Below are 26,745 nucleotides of genomic sequence, written 5' to 3'. Positions count from 1 at the left end.
GCATAGAGTTATTATTCATGGCCTTATACTAAATTTTTTTTTGTAAAAAGCCAACATGTTGAAGCTTACAGGCTCTGCAAAGGAAACAATAAATACACATTTTCTGGACCTGCAAGGCAAATCTAATATCTCCTTCTCTCAAGCATGACATTTGTAGTCTGTTTGCATTTTATTTATTAACTTATTTATTTTTCCACTATTGATATTTAATCGACATGTAACACTGTACAGGTTTAAGGTGTACAGCATTAATGATTTGATGTATGTATATATTGCAAAACGATTACCATAATAAATTTAGTTAACATCCGTCACCTCACTTAGTAACAAGTTTTTTTCTTGTGATGAGAAAGAACTCATAAGATCTACTCTCTTAGCAACTTTCAAATAAGCAGTTGCCTGTGTTTTAAAACTGGTATAATGCTTTTTATTCATTCATTTGTTCTGCAAAGAGGCTCCCTGAGGACAGTGAGAAAGACTGGGTTCAAGGAGAATCGTTAAGGGGCTATTGCTCCACGGTCTGTGGAAAGTGATGGTGATCAGAAGTAGGGTTGTAACAGTGAGATGGAACAAAGTGGACAGGTGTATGGGAGAGTTCTTTCAGGGTAAATGTCAGAGACTGATGATGGATTGGATATGTGGAAAGAAGGACAGGAGTCAAAGATGATGGTGCTTGAGCATCTGGCCATGCCAATCATCGAGAGAGAAGAAGATGGAAAAGGAGGAACAGGTGGAGGTGGGGTGGGGTGACGATGAGCTCAGTTCGGAACATATTAAGTCTGTGAAGCTTATGGATCATCCAAGTAGAGATGAAAGTAATTTGGCAGTATGTGTCAACTGTCATAAAAATGTTTCTACTTCTAGGCATCTCTTTTAAGATAGTAACATTAAAGAATATGCACAGAGATAGTCTTTGCAATATTATTTATAAAATCAAAACTTTGGAAGCAACTTACATGTCCGACTCTGAAATAATTGTTGAATAAATCATGTGCTTAAAAAATATATTGCCATAAATCCATAATTATAAAGCCTGTACAATGTGGAAAATGCTTATGATGCATTAAGGAAAAAAAGCGGGGTGCAAAATTATATTTTAGAGATGATTGCAGTTAGGTTAAAATGTATGCATTTGAAAAATACTTTGCAAGGTACATTGGAAAATGAAAATAGTTATCTTGGTAATATAAATTAATTCTGTTTTTTTATCCCAGTTTTTATGTAATGTTTTTATATTGCTTTTATAATTTGAGGGAAAAACATTTCAAAGCACCGAAAATTTATGCCCATTTATGTTATCTTGGATTAGTTTAAACTCTTACCAATTATAAATGCAAATCAATGTCATGTTAAAGCAAGTTAACAGTTATAAAAACACTCATTTTATTTCTGTATTTATAAGTACATTTTATAATTATTAAGGAGAAATAAGATCTTGGCCAAGCAGTTAGTAAGGGAATAGAAATTGGCTTTTTATAAGCTTAAAAGTAAGAACTTGTTTTAAGTAGAATATATTTATAATTACTGATCATCTCAATACTCCACAGTGGTTTCTTCTACCTACTTTTGTACAGAATTTTTGATTTTTATTTTCATCTTTAATTTTAGCCCATTATATACTATTTGTCTCCCAAAGGCACCATAGTTTTTAAAAAATGTTCCTTCAAATGAATCTTAAGTCCAAATATAAATTTGACACAAAGAGCAACCAAATGAGTTTGTATAATCAAATTCTGGGGCACAGTTGTCTACTCAGGGTGTGAGTTCGTACTTCCATTGACGCAGCTTTGAATTTTTCTGCTGCACTTTCATTTAATTTCATTCCTAAAAATAACAGCTTTTTTTGAGATGTAATTCACACACTGGGCAACTCACCTATTTAAAACATACAACTCAGGGCAGTTCAGTCGGTTAAGCATCCATCTCTTGATTTTGGCTCAGGTCATGACTTCACGGTTTGCAAGTTTGAGCCCCACATCAGGCTCTGCTCTGACAGCACAGAGCCTGCTTCACATTCTCTTCCTCTCTCTCTCTCTCTCTCTCTCTCTCTGTCCTCCCTCACTTGTACTCTCTCTTTCTCAAAATACATAAACATTTAAAAATAAAACCTATAACTCAATGGATTTTAGCTTATTCACAAAGTTGTATAATCATTACCACAATCAATTTTAGAACATTTTCATCATCCTAACACCTTCCTTCCAGACCCATTGGCAACCACTTACTACCACCACCAGCCCCAGCCCTGGGCAACCGCTATTTACTTGATATCTTTAGAACTTTTCCTATTGTGGACATTTCATATGAATGGGATCATGTAATATGTAGTCTTTCGTGACTAGCTTCTTTCACTTATCCACAATATGGTTTTCAGGATTCATCCATATTGTAGCCTGTAACAGTACTTTGTTTCTTTTTATGGTTGCGTAATATTCTATTGTATGAATATTCCACCTTTTATACATTCATCAATGAGCATTTGGATTGTTCCTCTTCACTACTGTGAATAATGTTGCTATGAACATTCGTGTGCAAATGTTTGTTACAAGAGATCTATTTTCGTTTCTCTTAGGGTATATACTTAGGAGTGGAATTTCTGGATCATATGGTAACTCTGTATTCAACCTTTTGAGGAACTTCAAGACTATTTTTCAGAGTGGTTGCACTATTTTACATTACCACCAGCAGAGTGGGAGAGTTCCAATTTCTCCACATCCTTACCAGCACTTATTATCTGTGTTTTTATTAGAGCCATCCTAATGGATGTGAAGCATTATCTTATTGTGCTTTTGATTTCTATTTTGCTGAGGACTAATGATGTTGGGCATCTTTTCGTGCACTGATTGGACATTTGTATACTTCTTTGGAGAAATGTCTATTCAGATCCCTTGCCATTTTTGTTTTTATTTTAAAAAATGTTTACTTATTTTGAGAGAGAGAGAGAGAGCATGAGTGGGGGAGAAGGGCAGGGAGAGAGAGAAGAGAGAGAATCCCTAGCAGGCTCTGCACTGTCAGCATGGAGCCTAACATGGGACTTGATCCCACGATTGTGAGATCATGACCTAAGCCGAAATCAAGAGTCTGATTTTTTTTTTAATTTTTTAAAATGTTTTATTTATCTTTAAGACAGAGCATGAGTGGGGATGGGGCAGAGAGAGAGGGAGACACAGAATCCAAAGCAGACTTCAGGCTCCAAGCTGTCAGCACAGAGCCCGATGCGGGGCTCGAACTCACGAACCATGAGATCATGACCTGAGCCAAAGTCTGATGCTCAACTGACTGAGCCACCCAGGCGCCCCAAGAGTCCGATGTTTAACCAGCTGAGCCATTCAGGCATCCCAGATCCCTTGCCATTTTTAAATTGGATTATATGTCTTTTTGTTATTGAGTTGTAAGAGTCCTTTATATATTGTAGATACAATTCCCTTATTAGATATATGATTTACAAATACGTTCTCTCATTTCATGGGTTGCCTTTTCATTTTCTTGATGGTGACCTTTGAAGCACGCAATTTTTAATTTTGATAAAGTCCAAATTATCTGATTTTTTTCTGTTATTACTTTTGGTGTCATATCTAAGAAACCACTGCCTAATCCAAGGTCATAAAAATGTATGACTTTTTCTCCTCAGAGTTTAATAGTTTTAGCTCTAACATTTAAGTCTCTGATCTGTTTTGAGTTTATTTCTTATATCGTATGAGGAAAGGGTCCAACTTTATTCTTTTGTATGTGGATACCCTGTTGTACCAGTACCATTTGCTATGAAGACTATTCTTTCCTCCATTGAATTATCTTGGCACTTATGACAAAAATCAGTTTAGGGGCGCCTGGGTGGCGCAGTCGGTTAAGCGTCCGACTTCAGCCAGGTCACGATCTCGCGGTCCGTGAGTTCGAGCCCCGCGTCGGGCTCTGGGCTGATGGCTCAGAGCCTGGAGCCTGTTTCCGATTCTGTGCCTCCCTCTCTCTCTGCCCCTCCCCTGTTCATGCTCTGTCTCTCTCTGTCCCAAAAATAAATAAACGTTGAAAAAAAAAAATCAGTTTACTAAATGTAAGAGTTTATTCTGGAACTCTGAATTTTATTCCATTGATCTACATGTCTGTCCTTATGCTAGATTACTATTGCTGATTGTTTTAATTACTGTTGGTTTGTAGTAAATTTTAAAATTGGTAATTGTGAGTCTTCCAACTTTGTTATTTTCTTTTAAGAATTTTTTTATATTTATTTAGGCTCCTTGAATTTCCAGTATAAATTTTAGGGTTAGCTTGTCAATTTCTGCAAAGAGCTGGAATTTTGATGGGTTTATTTCATTTTATAAATAGCTACAGCATTATCATTAGAAAAGGAAGTATTTATTTAGAGTAATTTCCTGGTTTTCTCTCTTCTTTTGAAAGATCTATGAGATGCCCTTTTCTCAAGCAGCTTCAAGATTATTTAAATGCTCTTAACACTATCCTCTCTCTCTGTGTCTCTCTTTGTGTGTGTCTTTGTGTGTGTGTGTGTGTGTGTGTGTGTGTGTGTGTGTGTGTGTGAAACTCTTGTTGACCAATTAAGTAGAGTTTTTCCCCCTAATTGCTAAGATGTGCACCAAGAAAACAAAGTTTGCTTGCTGAATTTGTGCTTATCAAATCATAGCTTTCTCTTAGATTGACTTCTTGGATAAAAGAGTATAATAAGAAACTTAACAGTAGGGGTCTATGCAGTAGGAAAGCTGACAGAACTCTTGGGTAGAATAGCTACATGTCCACACCTCCAGAGATGTAATGTCAGAGTCTTATTAAAATGAAGTCGAGTGAGATTTATTACTAACAATTATTTATTATTTTAGCAATAGTGTTATTTCTAAATAATTTAAGAATAATTTTTAAATGTAAATAATCTATCAAACAGTAATCATAAAGTGACAGACACATGCTTACTTGGAATTAAAATAAATAGGATGAAAAAAATTTTTTTTTTTTAGAAATTAACACAGAATCAAGAGAGTAGCTGGAACACCAAGGCACTCAGTAAATATTGGTTGAATAAAGGAAAGAATGGAAGGCAGCCCCTACATGAATCACTGTTTTTAAAGCCCAGGCCCCTACCTTAGGGATGATTCTAGATAATCCCTCAATTCAAAAGGATAAATCCTGCTTTCAGCGTAGATTGTTTTTCAGTGTTTCCAATTTTCTCAAAGGATAACCTGAGAGTTTCACATTTTTGCAGCGTTTATGTCATGGTTGGTGCCGATGTACCATTTTCTTCTTGTTTACGAGAAGTTGAAAATCCACAGAATCAATTGAGATGCAGTCAAGAAATGGAGCCTGTGATAACATGTGATAAAAAGTTTCGTACCCAATTTTACATTGACTGGTGCAAAATTTCATTGGTGAGTTTTTATTTTATTTCGTTTTTGCAAATGTAATTATAAGTGATGTGCCTGGAGAGAACATTTGACTGAAACCTGAATGGCTTTTGGGAACAAATCCTAGGTTTACTTTGTTAACACAATTGACTTCCCTCCACTTTAAGGATTTGGCAAGCTCGTTGACAGTGTATCCATTTAGGGAAGAGTATCTCCACTTTTGTCCTCAGTCTGCCGTTGATTAGTTGGGGCTACATTAGCTTGGCAGGTGGTCCCAATGATCCCCCTGGACATCCAGGTGGCTGCTAAGTCAGAATAAATATGGAGTCTGTGTGACATATGAAGAAAGTCTCAAATATGCTGCCACTACCCACTTTGGAATGAGAGACTATAGCACAATAATAAATCTGAAAAAAAAACCAATATTGTGCTATGAGTCAGTGTCCTAGAAATTCAAATTGTAGGGAGAGTTCAAGGAATAAGAAATAATTCCAAGTGTGCAAAATTAGAATCTTACCCACAGCCCCACAAATATTAAATATCTCTTTTTAAATTACCTTTTAATTAGCATTCTAAAAGACTAAAGAAAATGTAGGTAAGGTTTCCTCTACACTTGATATGTATAATATTTTATATAAAACTTGTATTTTTTTATCTTGCTTTCTGGAAGATAGGTAAGTTGTTTTACTTCTTTAGTGACCTTTAGATTTTTCTGTCAACTCTTGATGATTGGTGGTGAGTGAAGTCGATCTAAGTTTAAAGTTGACATTTGAACAAAGTTATTGACACATAAACACAACTGTCACTTCATGTCTTAGAGAACCGACTGCAGGCAACTTGCCCGGATCCAGTAAGGGAGAACATAGTATTCACATTGTAGCACTTAGCACCTGTGGCCCTTGGCCCTAGACTCCTCTTTGTATGTGGCTGTGTCTGAGGAAAATAAGTTTCTTTCTTTATCTTTTTAAGTCAAGTAAAATTATGAAGATGCTGTGGTTTACGTGTATTATAGGTAAATGTTGAATTTGCAGAGCAAGGGTACCAGAGACGAAGAGGCCGCAATCATAACTTGAGGGGGTACCTGTAATCAGAGTCCGTGGATGGCAGGCCCCAGCAGTGCCATTTTACTTGTGGTCCTGCTGTAAATGGTTTCTGCTTAGGAATATTATCTAATTTCTAAAGGTTTAAAGATGACTTAGGCTTTGAAGATTTTAGTTTCTGTGGTAAGACTTTATATATGGCAATATTGGGATTTTCATTTTTTAGTCTACATGCATTTATTTATATGTCACATCTCATCCCAGAAGATTTCGGGAGGCTTAAATGAAATAATGCAACAATAAATATAATAAATAAGATATCAAAGAAATGGAAGATCAGGACCTGAACTTTATTACAAAAAATAAGCTTAAGGTCAAGTTTGACAATAAGCTTCCTACATTGGAGATTGAAGGAGGAAATTCATCAGTTACTTAGTTCACTCCTTCTTAAAGGAGGCAGACGATCAATTCTTTGGCAAAAAAAAAAAAAGTTTTTCTAGCACTGTGTTCTTCACAAAGTCGTTCAAGTGTTTTGTTTTGAGACGATGCTGAGAAAAGCCACAAATCATTCTCCCCAGCATTTTGGGGGGAGGGGGAAGGGCGAGGGGAGCAAATGTAATGACCAAGTTCACATGACTGTTTTTAGAGTCCTGTAACAATTAAATGCAACTCCGTGAAAGCGGTTCAGTTAATGTGGAGGTAAATTAATATAGTGCAAATGTGCATTTTTTGATTCTGGGATAGAATGTAGTAAAACTGTAGCATTAAATGAGTGACATGTGCCTTCGGCTATCTTTCCTAAAAGTTACTTCTGTCTGCTAGATGGCAGAAAGAAAGATCAAGATTGTAGTCACTTAGAAATTGTCTCTCATTTTGTCTTTTCTCTTTCATTAACCTTAGAAACCACACACACACCCCTGTTATCAGCTAGTTCATGGTTTGTTGGCATCTGCACTAGAGGTTTGTCACTAGGAGACAAGAAATGTACGCAGTAGTGGGAACATACTTTGTTTTGGAGGAGGGAAACTAGGAAAGAACATCTGCATACACACATAGCTTTATTACTTATGGATTCCTGTACATATGTCTATATGTTGTGGAAAGGACATAAAAACTAGGCCAACATAAACCCTTTGTTCCTTTTTTTAAATGATGATTTTTGAGAGAGACCGCGTGAGTGGGGGAGGGGCAGAGAGAGCGGGAGACACAGAATCCGAGGCAGGCTCCAGGCTCTGAGCTGTCAGCTCGGAGCCCGACATGGGGGTTGAGTTCACTAACTGTGACCTCATGACCTGAGCTAAAGTCAAAGGCTTAACCGACTGAGCCACCAAGGCGCCCCAACCCTTAATTATTTTTGCTCATTACTTCTTCCTAGCTGCCATAAACAACTTGCAAGTTCAAGATGATAAAGGAATTGGAAGAAATTGCTTTTGAGAAATGTGTCAAAGAATGTTTTGATATGTCTAGATCTTCAACTCTTGTCATGTTTGTAGCTATTAATTTGATGTGTAATTGTCTTCTTTTATATCAGGTTGATAAAACAAAGCAAGTGTCCACCTATCAGGAGGTGATTCGAGGAGAGGGGATTTTACCTGATGGTGGAGAGTACAAACCCCCTTCTGATTCTTTGAAAAGCAGAGACTATTACACGGATTTCCTAATTACACTGGCTGTGCCCTCGGCAGTAGCACTGGTCCTTTTTCTAATACTTGCTTATATCATGTGCTGCCGACGGGAAGGAGTGTGAGTACTTTAAAGCACTAATAAAAAATTATAGAGCCTACTAGGTTAACAACACATAAGATTCCATTAAAAGCCAAGTTTCATTTGGTTCATAAAACACTTTATAAATTAATTGAGATTGTGTTCAAGTCAAACTACAGTACTTTATTCCTTTAAAATGAATTAAAATAGTTTGAGTCTAGTAAATCAAATTAGGGGATATAATTACTTTATTCAACAATTATTAAGGCTAGATGTAAATTCATGCTGGCAAACAGTCCCAAGAATAATTGAGGCTACTTCTTTTGGTTATATAAGCCATTTTGTGCAGAGACTGTGGGATCTACTGATATGGTGATTGCACTTTAAATAAATAGTCGGAGTTTGATCGGAAGTGATGGTCAGAATTCTTCTTGAAATTGTTCTGCTGTCAAACGGGTGGCACAATCTAAATGTTTAAGAAAATATGTATCTATACATATAAACCTAGGAGTAAATTAATGAAAATAAGAGTATAGTTTGAATAATGAGTGTTCACTTCATGAACAGTTAGCACTTTCAGGACATCTATGTCAATTAAAAGAATCTCCTGAGATTATCCAGACGTCAGGGTAACAAAGCAAAGGATAAAAAATTAATGAAGCAGCAAGTAACAAATTCTTCCATTTTTTACATGTAGCCTGATTTCATTATGTCATAGAATTTATTTCCAAGAGCTTGATTCTTAATCTCCATTTTTTTTTTTCATTTTTCTGTGTGTTTCTCATCAGTATTCCATCTCTGTATGTGTACTCATCTAAGTAATGTCATCAACCTGGTGGCAAATGCTTCCTGGTTGCATTTAATAGTAACAATGTCAGCATTTCCACATCATGCAAGATCCCATGAACATATAGTCTTAATGTTCCAAATATCAATGCTATTATTTAATTCATAAATTTTGTTTTGTTTCTAGGGAAAAGAGAAACATGCAAACACCAGAGTAAGTGTCTTCTTTCCTGTTATTTTATCATTTCTTTCACTTCTCAGTTGCTCATCATGCTCCATACATGTGTGTCATGCTTTTATTTTTTCATTTGTCATCGTTCACGGTTTATTTCATGAATGTGAAAGCTGCTTTCTAAATAGAGATATTTAGGAGGGGTAGAAACTAAAAAATAAAAAGGGTTTGAAAACTAAGACGACATAAGTAAAAATTAAACCTAAAATTTCAGATTCAGAATATTAACTTGCCATTTATATTATGTGATTTCCCAACCTGCATTTCTATAAACCAGATAACAGATGAAAAGGCCCTTCATACACGTTTTCCTGAATCTACAGTAATAACCTACCATAAAATGAAACTTCTGTGAGTATTTATAAATGCCCCATCAGAAGCAACAATATAAAAGCTATGGTAGTCTAATCTTAATCGTAGAAATTAAATAGAGCACTAGCTTGTGACTTAGGGCTGTGATATTAACAAAATGCTTTATAGCTTAGTTTAATGAAAGACACATTTATTTAAAAATTGATTTGCAACTTTCTGCGTTGCTGTGTTAAAAGTATGTGAAATGTACCTCTTTCAGAGATAACTTGTAGAATGCCCAAAAGTGCAATAATGCCTTGTTTTAAAAAGAAGAAATAAATTTATAACGTTTTTCAAATTTGAAGACCCATTGGGCTAATATGTGATTTTAAACAGATGTTGTTTTATTTCTTTTTGATCTAGCATCCAGCTGGTCCATCATAGTGCTATTCAGAAATCTACCAAAGAACTTCGTGACATGTCCAAGAATAGAGAGATAGCATGGCCCCTGTCAACACTCCCTGTGTTCCACCCTGTGACTGGGGAAATCATACCCCCTCTGCACACGGACAGTTATGAGAGCACCAATATGCCTCTGATGCAAACACAGCAGTAAGTATCCGCTTGGTAGTATAATTATTAGTATGCATGAATATATCTACTTAATTTCTATAAAGACCAGAACTTTTCACTTTGCATTTGTTTGTTTGTTTGTAACTCTAAGAGAAAATACCAATAGGACATTGATGGTATAGATCCTGACCCCACTGTGCTGACCCAAATATAAAGAATTACTTTCAGGAAATGCACTTTTCTTCTTCACTAATTGAAAGAAGATGACATCCACCTTAATAGTTAAGAAACTGACACTGCTAACAGACCAATCATGTTTGCTCAAAGATGAGTTAATTGTGAAAAGAGAAGCATTTCCTAAAACACAACAAATTATTTTTTAGAGCTGTTATTAGAATTATTGGGTTCTGTTAACCTATTTTTTTAAGTTTATTTATTTATTTTTGGAGAGAGAGAGTGCAAGCAGGGGAGGGGCAAGAGAGAGGGAGAGAGAGAATCTCAAGCAAGTTCCATGCTGTCAGTGCCAACGTGGGGCTCAAACTCACAAACGTGAGATAGTGACCTGAGCCGAAATCAAGAGTCGGATGCTTAACTGAGCCACACAGTCACCCCGTTAACCCGTTTTTTTAATGTTATTACCAGAGATCTATTTAATCTAATTTTGTTTTGCCTCAGGGTATAAAAGGTTTTTACGTTGTTTCTTATGATATGCTTGTATATAAAAATGAGTAGTTCCAATTTTGACTATAAGCATAATTTATTAGTGCCAACCTTTGTAGTACTGGAAGGACTATGATTAGAAAGCCTGGAAGAAACCTTTGTAAAGGGTACCTTTGGGGACAAGGGGTTAATTAAGGAAATTTCCCAGTTGCTCTTTGAGAACCCACCTTATATGCCTAGAAGATCAATTTTGATATAAGGGGATTGTAGGTAAAATTATAATTTATTTTTAATAACATGGGGTTCCCCTGTAAATTCAGTTTCCCAAGGAAGTCACAAGTTTGCTTTTGAGATCCTCCTCTTTTTCACTTTACTTTTGTGAATATAATATGATGGATATAGAGAAAAATCTACCTCCCTCTCCCCACATAAACCTTAGTGTATGATCAACAGGTAATACTGATTAAAGATTTCTCTGGGAACCATACTGGGTACAGTTTCCCATTGCAAGTGCTTTTTTTGTAATCATGTAAAATGTATGTGATAATTTGAAAATTAAACGGTAATTAATAAGAGTAATTTAGATAGTTAGATTTGATGAATTTGTCCAAAATACTTCAGAAATCTAAAAGTATTGTATTTTCCTGAACTGCTCTAACATTATCTACTTAGTGGTGAATAGGCTAAGGTATGTGTTTATGTGTGCATGTGTGTGTGTACAGTAATTGATTCAAGTCTGATAGACAATGGAGAAACTTGCATACATTTAAAATTTTTGAGTTTTGGAAATATTAATATTCTGTCAGGGATGTGAATATTAAAGTCTCACAAAATTTAGTTGTACTGAATGGAAGGGATAGATTTCTACGTTCTCTGATGGTTGGTTCATGGGTCATCCTAAAACCCACTTTACCAGGATTAGATACTGATGGGAAAAATGAGTATAATTTCAAGAGTATTATAATAGCTCACAATTTAAGCAATCTTTCTTGCTTTTTTTAGATGAAGATTATGAACAGACTTATCATTCATTTCCAAATGGAAAGAATTTTTAAAAGTCTTTAAGGCTACCATTTTGTATTTTCTTTACCTAAGAGTGCCAGTGAAATCTGGGTATATATTCTTCAAATGTTGATATATAATCTCAAAAAAATGAAATGGTCAAATATACTTGAGAAACAGTCCTTTTGTTTGTTTGTTTGTTTGTTTGTTTGTTTTAAAACTATAAGATTTTTCAGAGGCCTTGAGTATATTGATATGCTTTATGAATCCATGAAAAAAGGTCAGATATAACTCTTCAAAGACCACATGTTCCTAGTGATAAAAATAACAGTGCTATCACATTTTAAAAGAGAAATATTTGTTATAATGAGTAGGGGAACTTAAATATGTTTGCAAGTCAGCAAAACTATTGCTAGTGAAGTTTAAGGGAAAGAAAAAGGCTGTGTCATTTGTTAGAGACACTTTCTGACCATATATACTGAGACTAAGAATAGCTCCTTAAAAATTATTTTGATTTTCTGTGGTTAGGATTTTGCAATGTTGCTACTAATATACAAAAACAATAAAATTTTCTGTCTAGTTTACAACCAAATACATCTTCCCAGTCCTTCCATAACCCCATCGACTATCATTATGTTGATCCGATCTGTTTGCAAATGCAATAGGTTATTTTCTTGAACTTGCGACAATTTGGCCATATACGTATTTTTAAGTCCAGAAAACTTTCACATTATTCAGATTTCTGCTAATGGAAAAACTCCATTAACTAGCACTTCTATATAAATAGGGTACATAGATAATTGATGATGTTCACAATGATTATTCTGAGGCACTGCGAGATCATCAAGTACGTCTGACTCATCAGAGGAAAATTAAATTACATTTGGTGTAGTTTCAGTGTTGAGTGTATATTATCTTTCTTTTATTCTTGGAAATGGATAATATGTGCACTGTCTCTATGGTAACTGCCTATAAGCCAGAATATGTGATTAACCTCATTTTCCAACCATGCCAGATAATAGGGAATTCATTGTATCAGGTTCGTCACAGCTGTCCTTTACGCAAATTCAGCTTTTACTCCTTACCTTAAAAAGCATGTTTTTCAAGTTTTATTTCAGCACCAAGTACATATATACATAAATAGTTTGGTCATTTGGATTGAACTGAATTCTCAACATTAAAATGAGATATTACATTAGATGAGGTATTACAGTACTTGATAACCAAGTCCAAAGCTTGGATAATGCTCCCTGGTATTTATTAATTAACCCCTCCTAAAAGGGCATGTGTTTCATCTTCACGTATTCATACTAACTTTACTGATTTTATCATTCATAAATAATTTGGCTAGCGACAGGATTTCATGTTGATTCGTCAGGCTTGACACCGGAAATATTCAGGCATAAGGAAATGGCTGAAAGTTTATGTTGGCTTCTGAGCAAGACTTGAGAACATTCCAAATTTTTCTTCAGAGCTGCATGGAAATTTGCTTGGGTCTCTTGAACAAGTCAGTCCAGGATCTAGAGAACCTTATAACAGTGTGAGGTAAAGAGAACTCCTAACAGTTGTATGATGAGGGGCTGTCCCAGTAACATGTCAGTAACACAGTAATATTTTCTTCTTGGTACAGTGCTTTGCAGGACTCTAGACTGACACCGTTCATTAGTAAAAAAAATGTTTAATCATTTGCAATTGATGAAATTGGAACATGGATAAGAGACAACACTGAATTAGGTCAAAACTGAAATTAGATTATTTACCTATCTTGATTTTAAGGCAAAGATAATGTAGTCATTGACCTCAGAGGGATCTCTGATCCAGATAACAGGCAAAGTGATTGAACAGGTAGTGGAAAGGAGACCTGGACAGGGACCAGAAGATGGAGTACATGCTCAGGAAGGACGATTTCATTTTGCACAGCGTTCCTTCTACATTTCAGGTTACAGAGACAATATAAACAAGCTGTTAAAATGATCACATGGTATGGAAATGCCAGGGCAATTTAGTTTTGTCTTTGCTAATATATTTATTAATTAATGTTTTATTTTGGAATGATTTTCGAGGTTCAGAAAAGGTGCAAAGACAATATAGTTTCCAGAGACCCCTCACCCAGTTTCTCCCCTTGTATATTTGTCACAACTAAGAAACCAACATTGACTATTAAGCAGACTTCAGATTTTTTTTTTAATAATTTGAGATTTCACTAGTTTTTCCTTTAATGTCCTTCTGTTCCAGGATTCTGTTAAGGACACAATAATTGGCATGTCTCTTTAGTCTCCTCTGATCAGAGCAGTTTTTTAGACCTTCCTCTTTTCCCATGACCTTGATGGTCTTGAAGAACACTAGCCACATATTCTGAAGAATGTTCCTCATCCCCTAATACAGTCAGGCTTTCTGCATCTGTATTTATCTTTGCAGTGGAGTGAATACATGTTACCATTAATAGTAAGAAAAACTTTTCTCTCTGCAGGCTGTCCCCTTACTTACTTATTACCATTCATTGCTGGAGATTGCATTATAAAGTAGTTCTTTATTTTTAATTTTAATTTTAATTTTTTTTTTATTAGAGAGAGCAGGGTAGAAAGGCAGAGGGAGAGAGAATCTTAAGCAAGCTCCATGGTCAGTGTGGAACCTGATGCAGGGCTTGATCCCATGGCCCTGTGATCATGACCTGATTTGAAATCAAGAGTCAGACACTCAACTGACTGAGCCACCTAGATGCCCCTATAAAGTAATTCTTAAAAGTAAATTTTGCTTTGCCCAAAGAATCATTGTGATTAAGGGCTATGTTTTTGACCAAAGACGTAATATATTAAGAATAAAAATATATTACAGATTGATGTACCTCAAAAACAAACCTTTGTAATGATTTAAATGAGGAAAATCAAATTCCAAGTCATAGAATTTTAGGTCTTAGAAGGGATGTTGAGAGATAGTCCAGCCTGGTTGTTTCCCAGCCACATTGCAGATCATATTAACCTGTGGAGCTTTTGCAATGCAGATCCCAGGGCCCTACTTCTGTGGATTTGGAATCTGGTGGAGCTGTAAGTTAGGTGGAGGAGGAAAAAGCATTGACAATTCCCAATTAAAATACTTAAAAGGGCTAGGCTTTAGAATTTGGGAACACCAGCTTGGGGTGGTGTTTGGGGGTGGAGGTGGGGAAGGGGCTATTATTCATAGTCCTTCTCCTAGAGTTTTAAAAGGGGAGCAGTTTCTCCTGATTCCCCACTAAGAGGTGATGTACAAAAGAAAAATGTGAAAGGGGGCAGTTCAGATGCCTGATATAGTGTTGGGACTGTTTGTGGGTTTCTGTTTATCAGCTGCTATCCTTTTCACACCTCCTTCTGCTGCCTGAGGAAATGGTGTAGAGAAGTGAGAAATGAGTACTGATTAGTACTGACTGGGACAGAGAAATGCTGAACCTTGAAAAACTAAAAACCACTGGGAAATTGTCATTTTGCAATTTTATAGGAGGCATTTGCTGGGGAATTTCAGACATTCAGTTTTCTTTTTTTTTTTTTTTTTAATTTTTTTTAACGTTTATTTATTTTTGAGGCAGAGAGAGACAGAGCATGAATAGGGGAGGGGCAGAGAGAGAGGGAGACACAGAATCTGAAACAGGCTCCAGGCTCTGAGCTGTCAGCACAGAGCCCGATGCGGGGCTCGAACTCACGGCCTGTGAGATCATGACCTGAGCCGAAGTCGGACACTTAACCGACTGAGCCACCCAGGCGCCCCATTCAGTTTTCTAAAAAAGGATTTATTCTAAAATTTATAATGTAGTACATGTTTTTCTAGGGGGTAGATCTGCCTCCTTATTAATCCTTTTCTCATCCCAACGTCAATATCAATGGACTTTTCCTGAGTGGGAGGCATCCTCATAGAAGATTTTATGTAATGAATAATAGGGAAAAGTATCCAGACATTTTCTAGAAAGGTTTTAATTGTCTATACGAAATTTTCCTTATTCATTATACTAAACACAATGCCTAATCCAGAGTAATCGGGTCTCCCTCAAAACAGGAGGTAGGTAGTGCTTAATCTTCTATAGATTAATGAATAGAAATCTAGAATTCAGTCTTCTAATGAGAGATATAGTAACTAATCATTTTAATTTTTATCTAAAGTATTTTTCTGTTTGTCTTCCCTTTGGTAATAATGAGAAGTAGCTATGGTAAAATTTCATGAATAAAAAATTAGGTTTCAATGAAAGTTAGTATCAGTTGAAGAGGATGTATTAGGGTACCAAGATAATGGTTTCCTGTTGACAAGAAGTGTCAAGCAGCCAGGGATATTTCAGAGCCATTGACTTTTTTTTTGTTTTAATTCAGCAATGGATGCAATATCTGTGATGAATTTTGGTTCTGTAGGTTTGTACTGCTTCAGTTTAAAGCTATGGTGGGCTTGGTAGGCTTGCTTTTGGCTTTGTACAAGCAAGGGAAACTAACTAAAAGAAATAAGTGAATTTCTCCTTTCTCATTTATGTTCCATATATATTCTACATTGATTTATTTAAAATTAGGTTTTGAAATTAAAAATTATACTGACGTTTCTCTGTGTCCTTCCTTTCTTCCTTAATCCATGCAAATGGCCTGGTTCCTTAGTAAAAGCAGGTGAGGGGTCCAAATCAGCATTTTTGTTAGAAAAAAATTATAGAAAATTCAAGGGTTGAGCAACATCAATTTTGCTGAAATAATTGGGAAATTCCAAAAATATATTACTATTATTAAATATGTTACTTACTGCTAAATAGCTCCATACTAATTCAAAAGAGAAGTATTTTGTATTCTACATAGCCAAACTAATGTCATTTATTTTCAATTCTGGCACAGATTCTGTGGCTTAATGAAAATCACTTAACCTTTCTTTGCTTTTGAGTCTTCAAGCAAGTAGGAATATAATGGGTTGATAATCATCAACCTTACTCATATAATTACTCTACAGGATATCCAAGAATGTCAGATTACCTTAAAATGGTTGTACAAATAATAAATAATTGTGTACTCCCCTCAATCACTTATTTATTAATTTGCAAGTTATTACCTTTGCTTCCTTAAAGAATAAAGTTTGTGCAATGGCTAATTTACATAATTTTCTATTTAAATGCATGTAATTAATGGTAGCAACATTAGAAAATAATTAATGCTAATAATTTAGAGAAATACAGTTTTCTTAAATCTTTTTTCTACGTAATGCAGTTTACACATAATAATCTTTCAGTTGGTCCATTAATAACGTAATTATTCTAAATAGTTTTATGACTTTACAGAGGTCCTTCTTTGAAGGATGATTGGGCTTCTATTTGAAGTCAACCACACTTTCCTGTATAATTGCCTTTAGCAGTCTGCTTTCACCAAAGATGGAATGCTTCCATTTTCTCGATGCCTGGTCTGCTTGACTTAGCTGAGTTACTCCAGCATTTCTCCTGTATACCTGAAGCAATGCTCTTAGGAGGGACCTCCTTTCAACTCTTCAATGTAATTCACACTTCAAGTATGCTCACCCTGGATATGTTAACACCCTGACACTCACAGGCTCACATGCAATCACAGGTTTGGGCACCCACAAAAGCAGAGCCAGGTGTGCACAACCCTGGAGATTCTGGGCAGGTTGTATCTTCACTGATTCTTGTTGAGCACCTTTTTGCACATATAAGTACTTTTATGTAACTCATCTGTGTTTCAGTTGAAGTTGCAAGTAGTGCATGTCCGTTGTTCACACTTAACCAAATGGGGCGTGCGCCACAGGTAATGTTAAATCTCTAAACCAAAGTAGCACAACCGTTTTCTCATAGATCTACCTTCTGTGTGGCACTTTCTCAACCGTTTCTCCTCAAATCTAGCCAAGCCCATTAGTACTTAGAAAGTTTAGCAGTATAGACGAAGAGGAAAAGAATCAGAGGCTAGAGAAGAAACAACAGGGTGGAGATTGACTTTGATCAGTGGTTTTCAAACTGTGTTCCACAGAAGGGTAAATTGGAGCCAGGCCAGTAGGATGACTCCTGCTGGCCAGTAGGAGCAAGGGGGTTCCAACTGCTTCAGCCAAATACTGATTTTGAATTGGGGGTATCCTTGATTTAGGGATTTTGAAAGGCTTTTCTTGTCCTCTGCAGTATTTTTGTTTTGTCAAAATGTATTGATTTAATCCATTAATAAGCTTGGTAGAGCTAGAGGTGGTGAGAAATGAAGAAGTGTGTGTGTGTGTGTGTGTGTGTGTGTGTGTGAGGTGTGTGTGTGTAAGGTATGGTGTAATAGCTTCTATTGTAGAATAGGTAAGCCCAAATTAGTTGTTCCTGAGAAGTTAAAACAAAATTTTTATCCCCCTCCCAAATGCCCATGAAATTGCAGATGTTTGTTTTCCATCTTTAAATCTATAACTTATTTTTTCTGTGATTTATAGATTAATCTTTTGATACTTTAGAGATGAAGACCACTATAAATATATCATGTGAAATACTGAAAGAATAAACAAACAAACAAAATATTCCCGGAGACCACACAAGGATAAGTAGGGCTGATAGGTAATAGCAAAAAAAAAAAAAAAAAAAAGAATATAATTATTGGGATGAATTATTAAGTAGCTTCCTCGAATTGAATTAGAATTGATTTTGTTAACAATATATTTAAAATGGAACTGAAAATTAAAAAAGAAATTACTTGAAGTCAGTAACATTTCTATAGATTAATTTAAGAGTTTAAACAGTATTTAGCATATACAGCTTTCCACTTTAGATTGTTGTATTTGGAACATAATATTTGCCTGGCTGAAATGATTCAGATCAATGGTTTTCAAACTCTGTTTCTTGGAGGTTTCTTAGAAATGCCTTAGGGGCCAGCATGTGGGGCAAAGGAAACAAAGCAGGCGGGATTCCTGGCTCCCTTGTTTCAACCCAGGCAACCTCACATTTATCTCTTTTGTACGTCAAGAGTTCTGCTTAGGATTTCAATTAAAAGGAATTCTATTGCTGAAGAGAAACAAAAAAACTCTGAAAACCCCTGGCATGGATCAAGCCCTACTCCTAGCAAGGGGCCGACTCCTAGAATCTCTTCCACACAGAATCTAAATTGCACATTTTTGCAAACAAATTTGAATATCAATGTTTGAAACTAAGTATGTATGAACGTTAATGAACATGTGTATGATGTGAATCTTTCTGGGTGTCTTCACTTTTGCCCATACCCATTAAAAAATTATTTATCTCATGCTTACTGCTGAGGATGCTAAACAAAATAAGGGATTCTTACTGTTAAGGCACTTTGGGGCAAATAAACATTATGTGATGAGAAACACAATGACAATGCAGCATGTGTGTAAATCCATGCTCAGTGGTAATGGGAAGGGAATGCTTAGAGAGTAAGGAGGCATAGAAGAAGTGGTACTTGAGATATTTTTTAATTAAAAAAACAATAAGTTAAAAAATTTTAATTAGCATTCCTTGTGGGATATTTTTAAATTATAAGAGTAATTCGTTTCCATTGTAACAAATTTTAAGTTGAGTTTGCAAGGACAAATGGGAGTTTGTTGGGTACAAGAGATGGGAATGGCCATGGTGTGATGGCGGTTCTATGTCAAGCAGTCAGGGGCTGCTCCATGTAGGGACAAGATATACTGATGGTCTTTTGGGCCACACTAAGGAACTTGAAACTTAATTTGCATGTAGGTGTAAGGAAATCATGAAATGTGTGTTGTTTGAATGACGTAACCAGATTTGTGCCTTAGAATGTGCACAGCGGATTATGAGGGAGCAAGAATAAGACCAAGGAGACAGTTCAGCTCAGTTGTAAAGATCAAGTGAGAAATGGTGATGGCTTCAACCAGGTTAGCAACACAGGTGGGGAAGAAGAGGACGGATTCAAAGGAGATTGAGGAGAATCATCAAGGGTTCCCAAGATTGGGATGTGGGGACTGAAGGAGAAGGAAGGGTTGATGATGACTTCTACATCTTAACTAGTGCAGTTGGGTGGATGGCCAGTGTCATTCCCTGGGACAGAGATACGAGAGCACAGATTTGGCACAGTGAATGACGATGGATATGTATGTTGTTCTGTGTGAGTGGGTATGTATGTTCTAGACCTGGATCTGAAAGTTTACAGGTTACAAGCACAAGCCTGGAATCCCTGTGTTCACATCTTTATCCACCACTTCTTAGCTCTGTAGCCTTGGACTTCTAAAGCCTGTTTCCTCGTCTCTAAGTTGGAGAAAATAATACCCACCTCCTAGGGTTGTTGTGAGGTAGAATGTAGCATTTAGTAGGAACTTTATGAATGTTACCAAATATTATTATTTATTTTCCTCAGACCTCAGGTTCCTCATCCGTAAACTCATGAGGGTGTGCTGGGTTAGATGATTTCTGGGGCCCTTTTTAACTATAAAGTTTTTCATTCTAGTATGTCTGCTGTCTGTTTACAAGTGTATAGACAAACACAGTTTTACTCAAAAATGTCAATCATTTCTAGGAACTTGCCACATCAGACTCAGATTCCCCAACAGCAGACTACAGGTAAGTACTAAAAGTAATAATGTCATGATGTTTATGTATGAGGCTAACAGATTAAAAGAGAATTATAGTACTATATAATTTATGAAGCTTTAGCTTCACCAAGTAAGGCAAAACAGTTGTGTCATTCCTTAATCAGAGTTTGAACCTCAGAATAATAGCTGAGATTATTGCATAGATTGGCATCAGAGTGATAAACACTGGGTAAATGATCTTAGAGCAAAAGCATCCATGGAGGTCCTGTCTAATTAAGGAAGACTGAATAAAATCCCCTTCCTTCAGTGAAGCTCCCTATTCTTCCCCTTGGTATGAAAGATTCTTAGCTTGGATGCATCCAGGATTTGTCTCAGTAAGTGAGCAGCTTGAAACTGACTCTTACAAAAGGAAACCATTGTGACTAATCATTGAGGCTTCAGGGGGATAAATGAGAAATGGTTGGCCTGGTTTTAATGCCACTTTAAAAAGCTGTTATAACATGACCAGTGACAACAAGATGGCAGACGATTCTCCCTTGACTATTCTATTTCCCTAAGACTTGCTTTCTTTAAGTTTATTTCTTTCAAGTGTCCCTAAAAAATTTCCACAGCCAATTATTTCATTCATCTCAGCACTGAGTAGATAACTTATTCATGATTGTCTTCTAATTAGTGGTTGATTCCTAGTTCTAATTGCCAGGCAACCAGTCATGCCTTTTGTAGCTCTTTTGGAGAAGCAAGAGAAGTTTTAAAAATGTAAGTTGGATGTGGAATTCCGAGTATGCATAGTGTTATTATGGTAGGGAAGCTATTAAGTAAGTCTCTTAAAAACTTTAGGCACGTATAGAAATTTATTGGATGTTTTTCTTCAAAAATTATTTTCTCTATTACTGCTTTCGGGAATTTAAGGAGATTTTCGTTTGACAACTTTTCAAAGATTTGAGGCAAGTATAATAAAGTTGTTCATCAGATTTTAATTACGAGATAATGTTTATCAGAATTTTCTCCCACCATTTTGACCACTTGTTTTAATTAAATGCTAACATGTCTCAACAAAGATGTTCAATATATTGATGTGGTGGTGCTACTGTGTAAGCATTCAGGAGATTGATGAAGGAACAAACTTGGTTATAAATATGCGTTACCTAAAGAGCAAAGCAAAAAATGAATCCCTATTAACACTAATTGCATGGCCTTTTTTTTTTAAGAAAAAAACTTGTAAGGGACTGTTTCTACATTTTCCTCATTAAATTCTTAAACTTCTAACTCCTCTAAGATGTCTTTCCTCTGATTCTTCATTATTTAATGCAGGAAGTGAGTAGAAGGGAGACCGTTTCTAGTAGAACAGTAAATAATTTACCTGTGTATTTTAAAAACCCAGGTAAATTTTACTTATTCCTCCATTAAAGAAAATAAGGAAACCTAAGTAGATGATATTAGAGAGAGATATTTGATAGTTGTATAGATTTTTAGCAAGTAGTCTTGTTAGTATGCTATATTTTAGTAACAGGCAGTATTTCCAACTACAGGGACAATTTGTGTCTGAGCAAATGGGATAAAAGCCAAAGAATTTCCCTAGGGGAATTTTAGGCTGTTCAACCCAATTTTCTAGATTTTTTTCTAAAATAGATTTTGGGGAGCAGGTATTTTGCTTGAGTCAAGGAAGCTTTGATCTCTTTTTTAGTTAATACTCTAGCCTATTACCTTCTTGTTTTCTTATATTTTTCTGTAATTTGGAGCACATTATTGACTAAAGTGCACTATCTCCTCTTGGTTGTTTTCTTCTTGTCATTGCTGTTTTCAGTGAGTCCCCAAAGTATCTAAGTGCTAAAGGGAGAGAGACCACCCTAGCATTTTTTATAATTATGATGGATGGTTGTGTTTCCGCCTCTGCTAAATGCATGATCAAATAGAGTTATGCCTCCCAGAGAGAGGAGCTAAATGGGCAGCTTACATTCCTTATTCCCATTCTGTTCATTTGAATGAAAAAATAGTTTGTTTCTCAATTTCTGAGTTATTCTGCTCTGTATGTACATCCATGGATTTAGTGCTATTTATGTATTTTCATGGGTTCAACAGCTTTTCTGTCACTCCTTCCTGCTTATCCTGGTACCACAAAGAGGCAGCCACATTTGTGATTATTATTATTGTGTAGTAATAATCTGCCATTTCCAAGTATCTCAAAGCATGAAGTGAGGTCATAGTTTTCTTTATGAATATAATTTAAGCACAGGGTTTGTTTGTCTCTTGGATACTGGGTAATTTTATCTGTAGCTTCTTACATGGAATTTGTTAGGGAAGAGTATATTTTGAAGTTTGTTTTATTTAATTGTGTGTGTGCTTCTTGTTTTTTTTTTTTTTTTAAATGATCACCAAAAGTTTCAGAAATGAACTAGCTGCTGGTGTTGTAATCCTGGACTTAAGCACTAGCTGGGATAATAGAGCAGTTACAAGCTGACAATAGCATTGCCTTTTGGAGGAGGCCCAAGCCATTAGGTTTGATGCCCCTTTAGGTTTTCTCATTTTCTTTGCCCTTCCAACCCACACAATATTTTCTAAAAAGTCACGATTAAAAGGTACAGTCATACATCCCGCAGTCAACCTCATTCTTTTTGTTTATTGTGGGAGGAATTTTCAGACCATACCTTTTGAGAAGTACAAACCATTATAGTTTGGGCCCAAGAAAGAAAGGATTAATTTAGAATTTTTCCTTTTTTTTAAAAAAAAAGAAAAGAAGAACCTATGGCAGAGATATAATGCAACATAATTATTTTAGATTAAGAAGATAGAAAATTACTCCTGCTCATAATATGTTTTGCTCGAAATCTAAAAGTGTCCATGCCCTGACTAACTCGTGCCTATGCTCATTCTTACACTTTGCAGGTAAATGGTATCCCTGAAGAAAGAAAACTAACTGAAGCAATGAATTTGTAATCAGACAATATAGCAGTTCTATCTTATTTCTTCTCTTTCCCAATAATGCATGAGCTTTTCTGGCATATGGTGTGCATGTCGACAGTATTAAGTATGTACCAAATAACACAATATAACTTTCATTTTACTAATGTATTTTTTTTGTACTTAAAGCATTTTTGACAATTTGTAAAACATTGATGACTTTATATTTGTTACAATAAAAAGTTACCTTTAAAATAAATATTATTAATGAAGCTTAATGTCTGGTGAAATTTATTTCAGAAAATACTCGATTGCCTCCTGTATAGTTGGCATCCTCTGTTGCTTGGAAGAGGTTCAATGTTTGTATCCTTGTGGCAAGATTTAATCTGTTCTTTTAGATGCTACTTCTTGAAGTGCGTTAAGGTAGACCTGGTTTTATGGATTATGGATCTGATGATACCTCGTTTATGAAGGATGGTCCAGGCTGCATAATTACCTGTTTCCATAATCATATATTTGGTTTTGGAAGCAAGCTGGGAGCTGTTACTCAAAAGAGATAGTTACTTGCTCTTGGTGACATGAATTAGCTCCAAAACCCTGAGCCCCCACTGTGATAACACTACTTTCAAGGCCTTCCTCATACCATGGTGGTCTGCTTCATGTGTTGGACACTATTGGATCAATGTGGTTATCAGACCACCTCATGGGGCCACTTTTGTTGCAGACTAGACCAGCTACAAAACCTTCTCCTCCTCTTCTCTGAGCGGAGGCCGCTGTGAGGATTGGGAAATGCAGTTGGAGTTAGCATTGGTTTTTGCACTGATCATATTAAGGAATTGCATGGGATAAAAATTGGCCAGCATTCCACAAATTGTTGATAATTGCTTAATCTCTGCAGTTCCTTCTGAAAAAATGGTCTTGTCTCTGACTTAATATTTTGATGGGAAGAAAGAGTTAAAATAATTTCCCAGTGGTCACTACTAACTTAATAGTCCTTACTTTATGGGTCAAAAAAGATGGGGATTCTGCCACATGCTGAGGATTTCTATCCCAACTAAACACCCTTGTAGTGGGCAAATGAGTATATGGTAAATTTGGGATCTTAATGGTGACCTTAAATTAGACCACCTTTTTCAGTTGGCCACAGTAAGCCCGTGCCCCCACCAAAATAACTGCAGTGGTTATCAGTACCCTCAGGAATTCCAGAAAACTCAGATCTGGATTCCAAATATCCCCTAAAAGTGTAAATTTTCCTTTTTCCAAGGTATAGTCACCTAATAAATTATGATCTTTCTTTGGGAATGTTCATATCTATAAGTCTACACTGATGATAGAATATTAGGCAAAAATGTTTAGGCTAAATGTGAGGCTACGAGACTATTCAGAAAATAATTTAAAAACAACATCCAAGACCAGAGCCTCCAAATACAAAAATAGCAAGTAGGTGGGGTGTGTGACTTCTGGGATCAATGAAGGATCCAGGATTAGAGCTCTCACTTCCTATGTCCTGACTGTCCTGAATTGATGGAGGAATAAAAACATTGCAACAAGCCATTTTCAGATGGAGTAGCTTCACAAATTTGCATTTTGGAATTTCCTGTACAACATCCTTACTAGCTGCTTATATATTGCATTATTTATTTGCTTAGTTATTGCCCAATGTATTAAAATGAATCAAGTCATGCTCTGAGAATATGGTGGTAAGCCAAACAAAGCACAGGCCCTGCCCTCAGGGAATTTGCATTGTAGTAGAAAAGACAGATTAATCAAGTCATCATACAAATAAATGTCAAGTTGTAATTGTAATAAATACTTTGAAGGAAAATAATGGTATAAAAAGAGGGACTTGACCTTGTGAGCAAGGTCAGAGGTTTCCTAAGGAAGCTTGTACTATCAAAAGGATGAATATAAATTCATAAGATAAAGTGGAGTAAGAAAGAATATTTGAGATGGAGAAAAGAGAGTAACTGAATTCTTTTGGGAGAAGAGATCCTAGTGAATACAAAATTCTACAAGAAAGTTCAATGCAGTTGGAGTAGGGACAATAGGAAGAAGATGTTGGGGAAGTGTGCAAGGTGAGATCCAAAAGATAGGTAGGACCAAACCATGCATGACTTGAAGGCAGAAAAGTAAATTCTGAAGAATTTTAAGAAGGAAGGCTGTGATGTGGTCATATCTTGCCTTTTTATACAATCAATCCAGCTATACTATAGAGTAGATGGGTTGGGTGGGTATGGATAGGTCTGTTGTAAACACAATTGGAGAAATAACTGTGATCAGGATAGTGGTGCAAAAGGTGGCAAGAAATGGACAGATTCAAGAACTATTTAGAAGGTAAAAAGCAGTTGGTACATTGATACTTTAGTAATAGTGTTAAGTGAAGGAAAGGGGCTAATTCTGATGACGGGGTTTTGTCAAATGATGGTGCTGTCCATCATGGATAGAGCTAACATTGAGGAAAATAATGAGTTCAATTTTAGGCAAAGTGAACATGAAGTACCTTTAGAAAGCCAAGCAAAATAGGCAGTTGAATCTATGAATTTGAAGGTCAAAGTAGAGGTCTGAACTGAGGATACAATTGGTAAGTCATCTGGATCTCGGTAGTCAGTATAGTTGGGAAATTTGATGAGAAAACTGGTCCTCAGTGTATCACCTGAATGTTCCCAGGTCAGCTCAAGTTTGTGTGACAGCTATTCCTCCAGTAGCTAGCAGAAGGATAAAGTATATAAAGTTGGGTATTTGCGAGAATCTAATTTATACACATTTCACAGAATTAAAATATAATATGATTTTTGTAGACATCTCACTACTTTATTAATAAATCTTACATTTTTAACCCACAAGGGTTCCTATGGTCAGATCATCCCACTTTACATTCAGTTAATAGAGTGCAGGTCATCTTAAGTAATTAACCAAACATCAGAAGTGTAATTAACATGGTCCAGGACAGCACAGAACATCTATATCAGTCTTCCTTACACAATAATCATGAAAACTGAATAAAGTTCTTTCACATGTACAAAAAACTGTCATGGGCTGGTTTACACTTTTACAACAGTTTTAAAATTAACTGGATAAAGAAATGATGCAGACATTTTAATCCAGTGCTATAGGTAGGCTCACAGATCATCTCATCTGTGGTCAGATCATCTCACTTTACATGAAGTTCATCTTAAGTAATTAACCACGTAGTTTTCATACTGGTGTTTATATTTGTAAAACTGGGGCGGCCATGGGGAGGTGCTGCTTGGATCTTCCTTCAGGAAAGAATTTGCCATTCAGCTGCAAAAAGGGCAGTCAACTCCCAGCTCCCAGCTATTAGCACCTTCAGGATCTGCCTTGGCCTTTGAACAGAGGAACAGTTTTCCCGGGCAGCCACCCTCCAGCCATGGCTGAACATGGTATCAGCACCAGGGCCTAGGACTCCTCTATTGGGAAATCTTTACTCTGGAATTTCATGGTAGGTTGGCTGAGACCCTCAGGTTTGCGTTGCAGTTGGATGACCTCCTTGCCCAATCCTGCTTCCTCTCCACTTGCTTTCCTTTTAGAGAGGTCAGATCTCCATCATGGACTGAAGATTTCCCTTCAATTCAAAATAATAATGGGGCGCCTGAGTGGTTCAGTCAGTCAAGCATCCGGCTCTTGATTTCGGCTCAGGTCATGATATCACAGTACGTGAGTTCCAGCCCCATGTAGGGCTCTTCTCAGAGCCTGCTTTGGATTCTCTATCTCCCTCTCTCTC

General features: G+C 36.2%; 1 protein-coding gene across 5 annotated transcripts in view; it reads left to right on the top strand.

Moving 5' to 3' along the window:
- SGCE (sarcoglycan epsilon) overlaps nucleotides 1-23,140 on the top strand; it is a 70,402-nt gene extending 47,262 nt beyond the window's left edge. For 2 of the 5 annotated variants that reach the window (XM_047096593.1, XM_047096590.1), the window contains 4 exons: nucleotides 5,207-5,369; nucleotides 7,917-8,128; nucleotides 9,063-9,089; nucleotides 9,822-10,014. In XM_047096593.1, the coding sequence (XP_046952549.1) occupies nucleotides 5,207-5,369; nucleotides 7,917-8,128; nucleotides 9,063-9,089; nucleotides 9,822-10,014 (595 nt within the window). Of the gene's footprint in view, nucleotides 1-5,206; nucleotides 5,370-7,916; nucleotides 8,129-9,062; nucleotides 9,090-9,821; nucleotides 10,015-20,089; nucleotides 20,134-22,988 lie in introns of those variants that run through there. The other 3 variants (XM_047096594.1, XM_047096591.1, XM_047096592.1) reach the window with 2 other exon arrangements.
- The last annotated feature ends 3,605 nt before the right edge of the window (nucleotides 23,141-26,745 follow it).

This window comes from Lynx rufus, unplaced genomic scaffold (assembly GCF_022079265.1).
Source record: "Lynx rufus isolate CCGP_SWC_20201006 ecotype Redwood Valley unplaced genomic scaffold, mLynRuf1.p SCAF_4, whole genome shotgun sequence".
Lineage (NCBI taxonomy): Eukaryota > Metazoa > Chordata > Mammalia > Carnivora > Felidae > Lynx > Lynx rufus.
The sequence above is the reverse complement of the archived record's forward strand: the minus strand, read 5'-3'. Positions and strand labels throughout refer to the sequence as shown.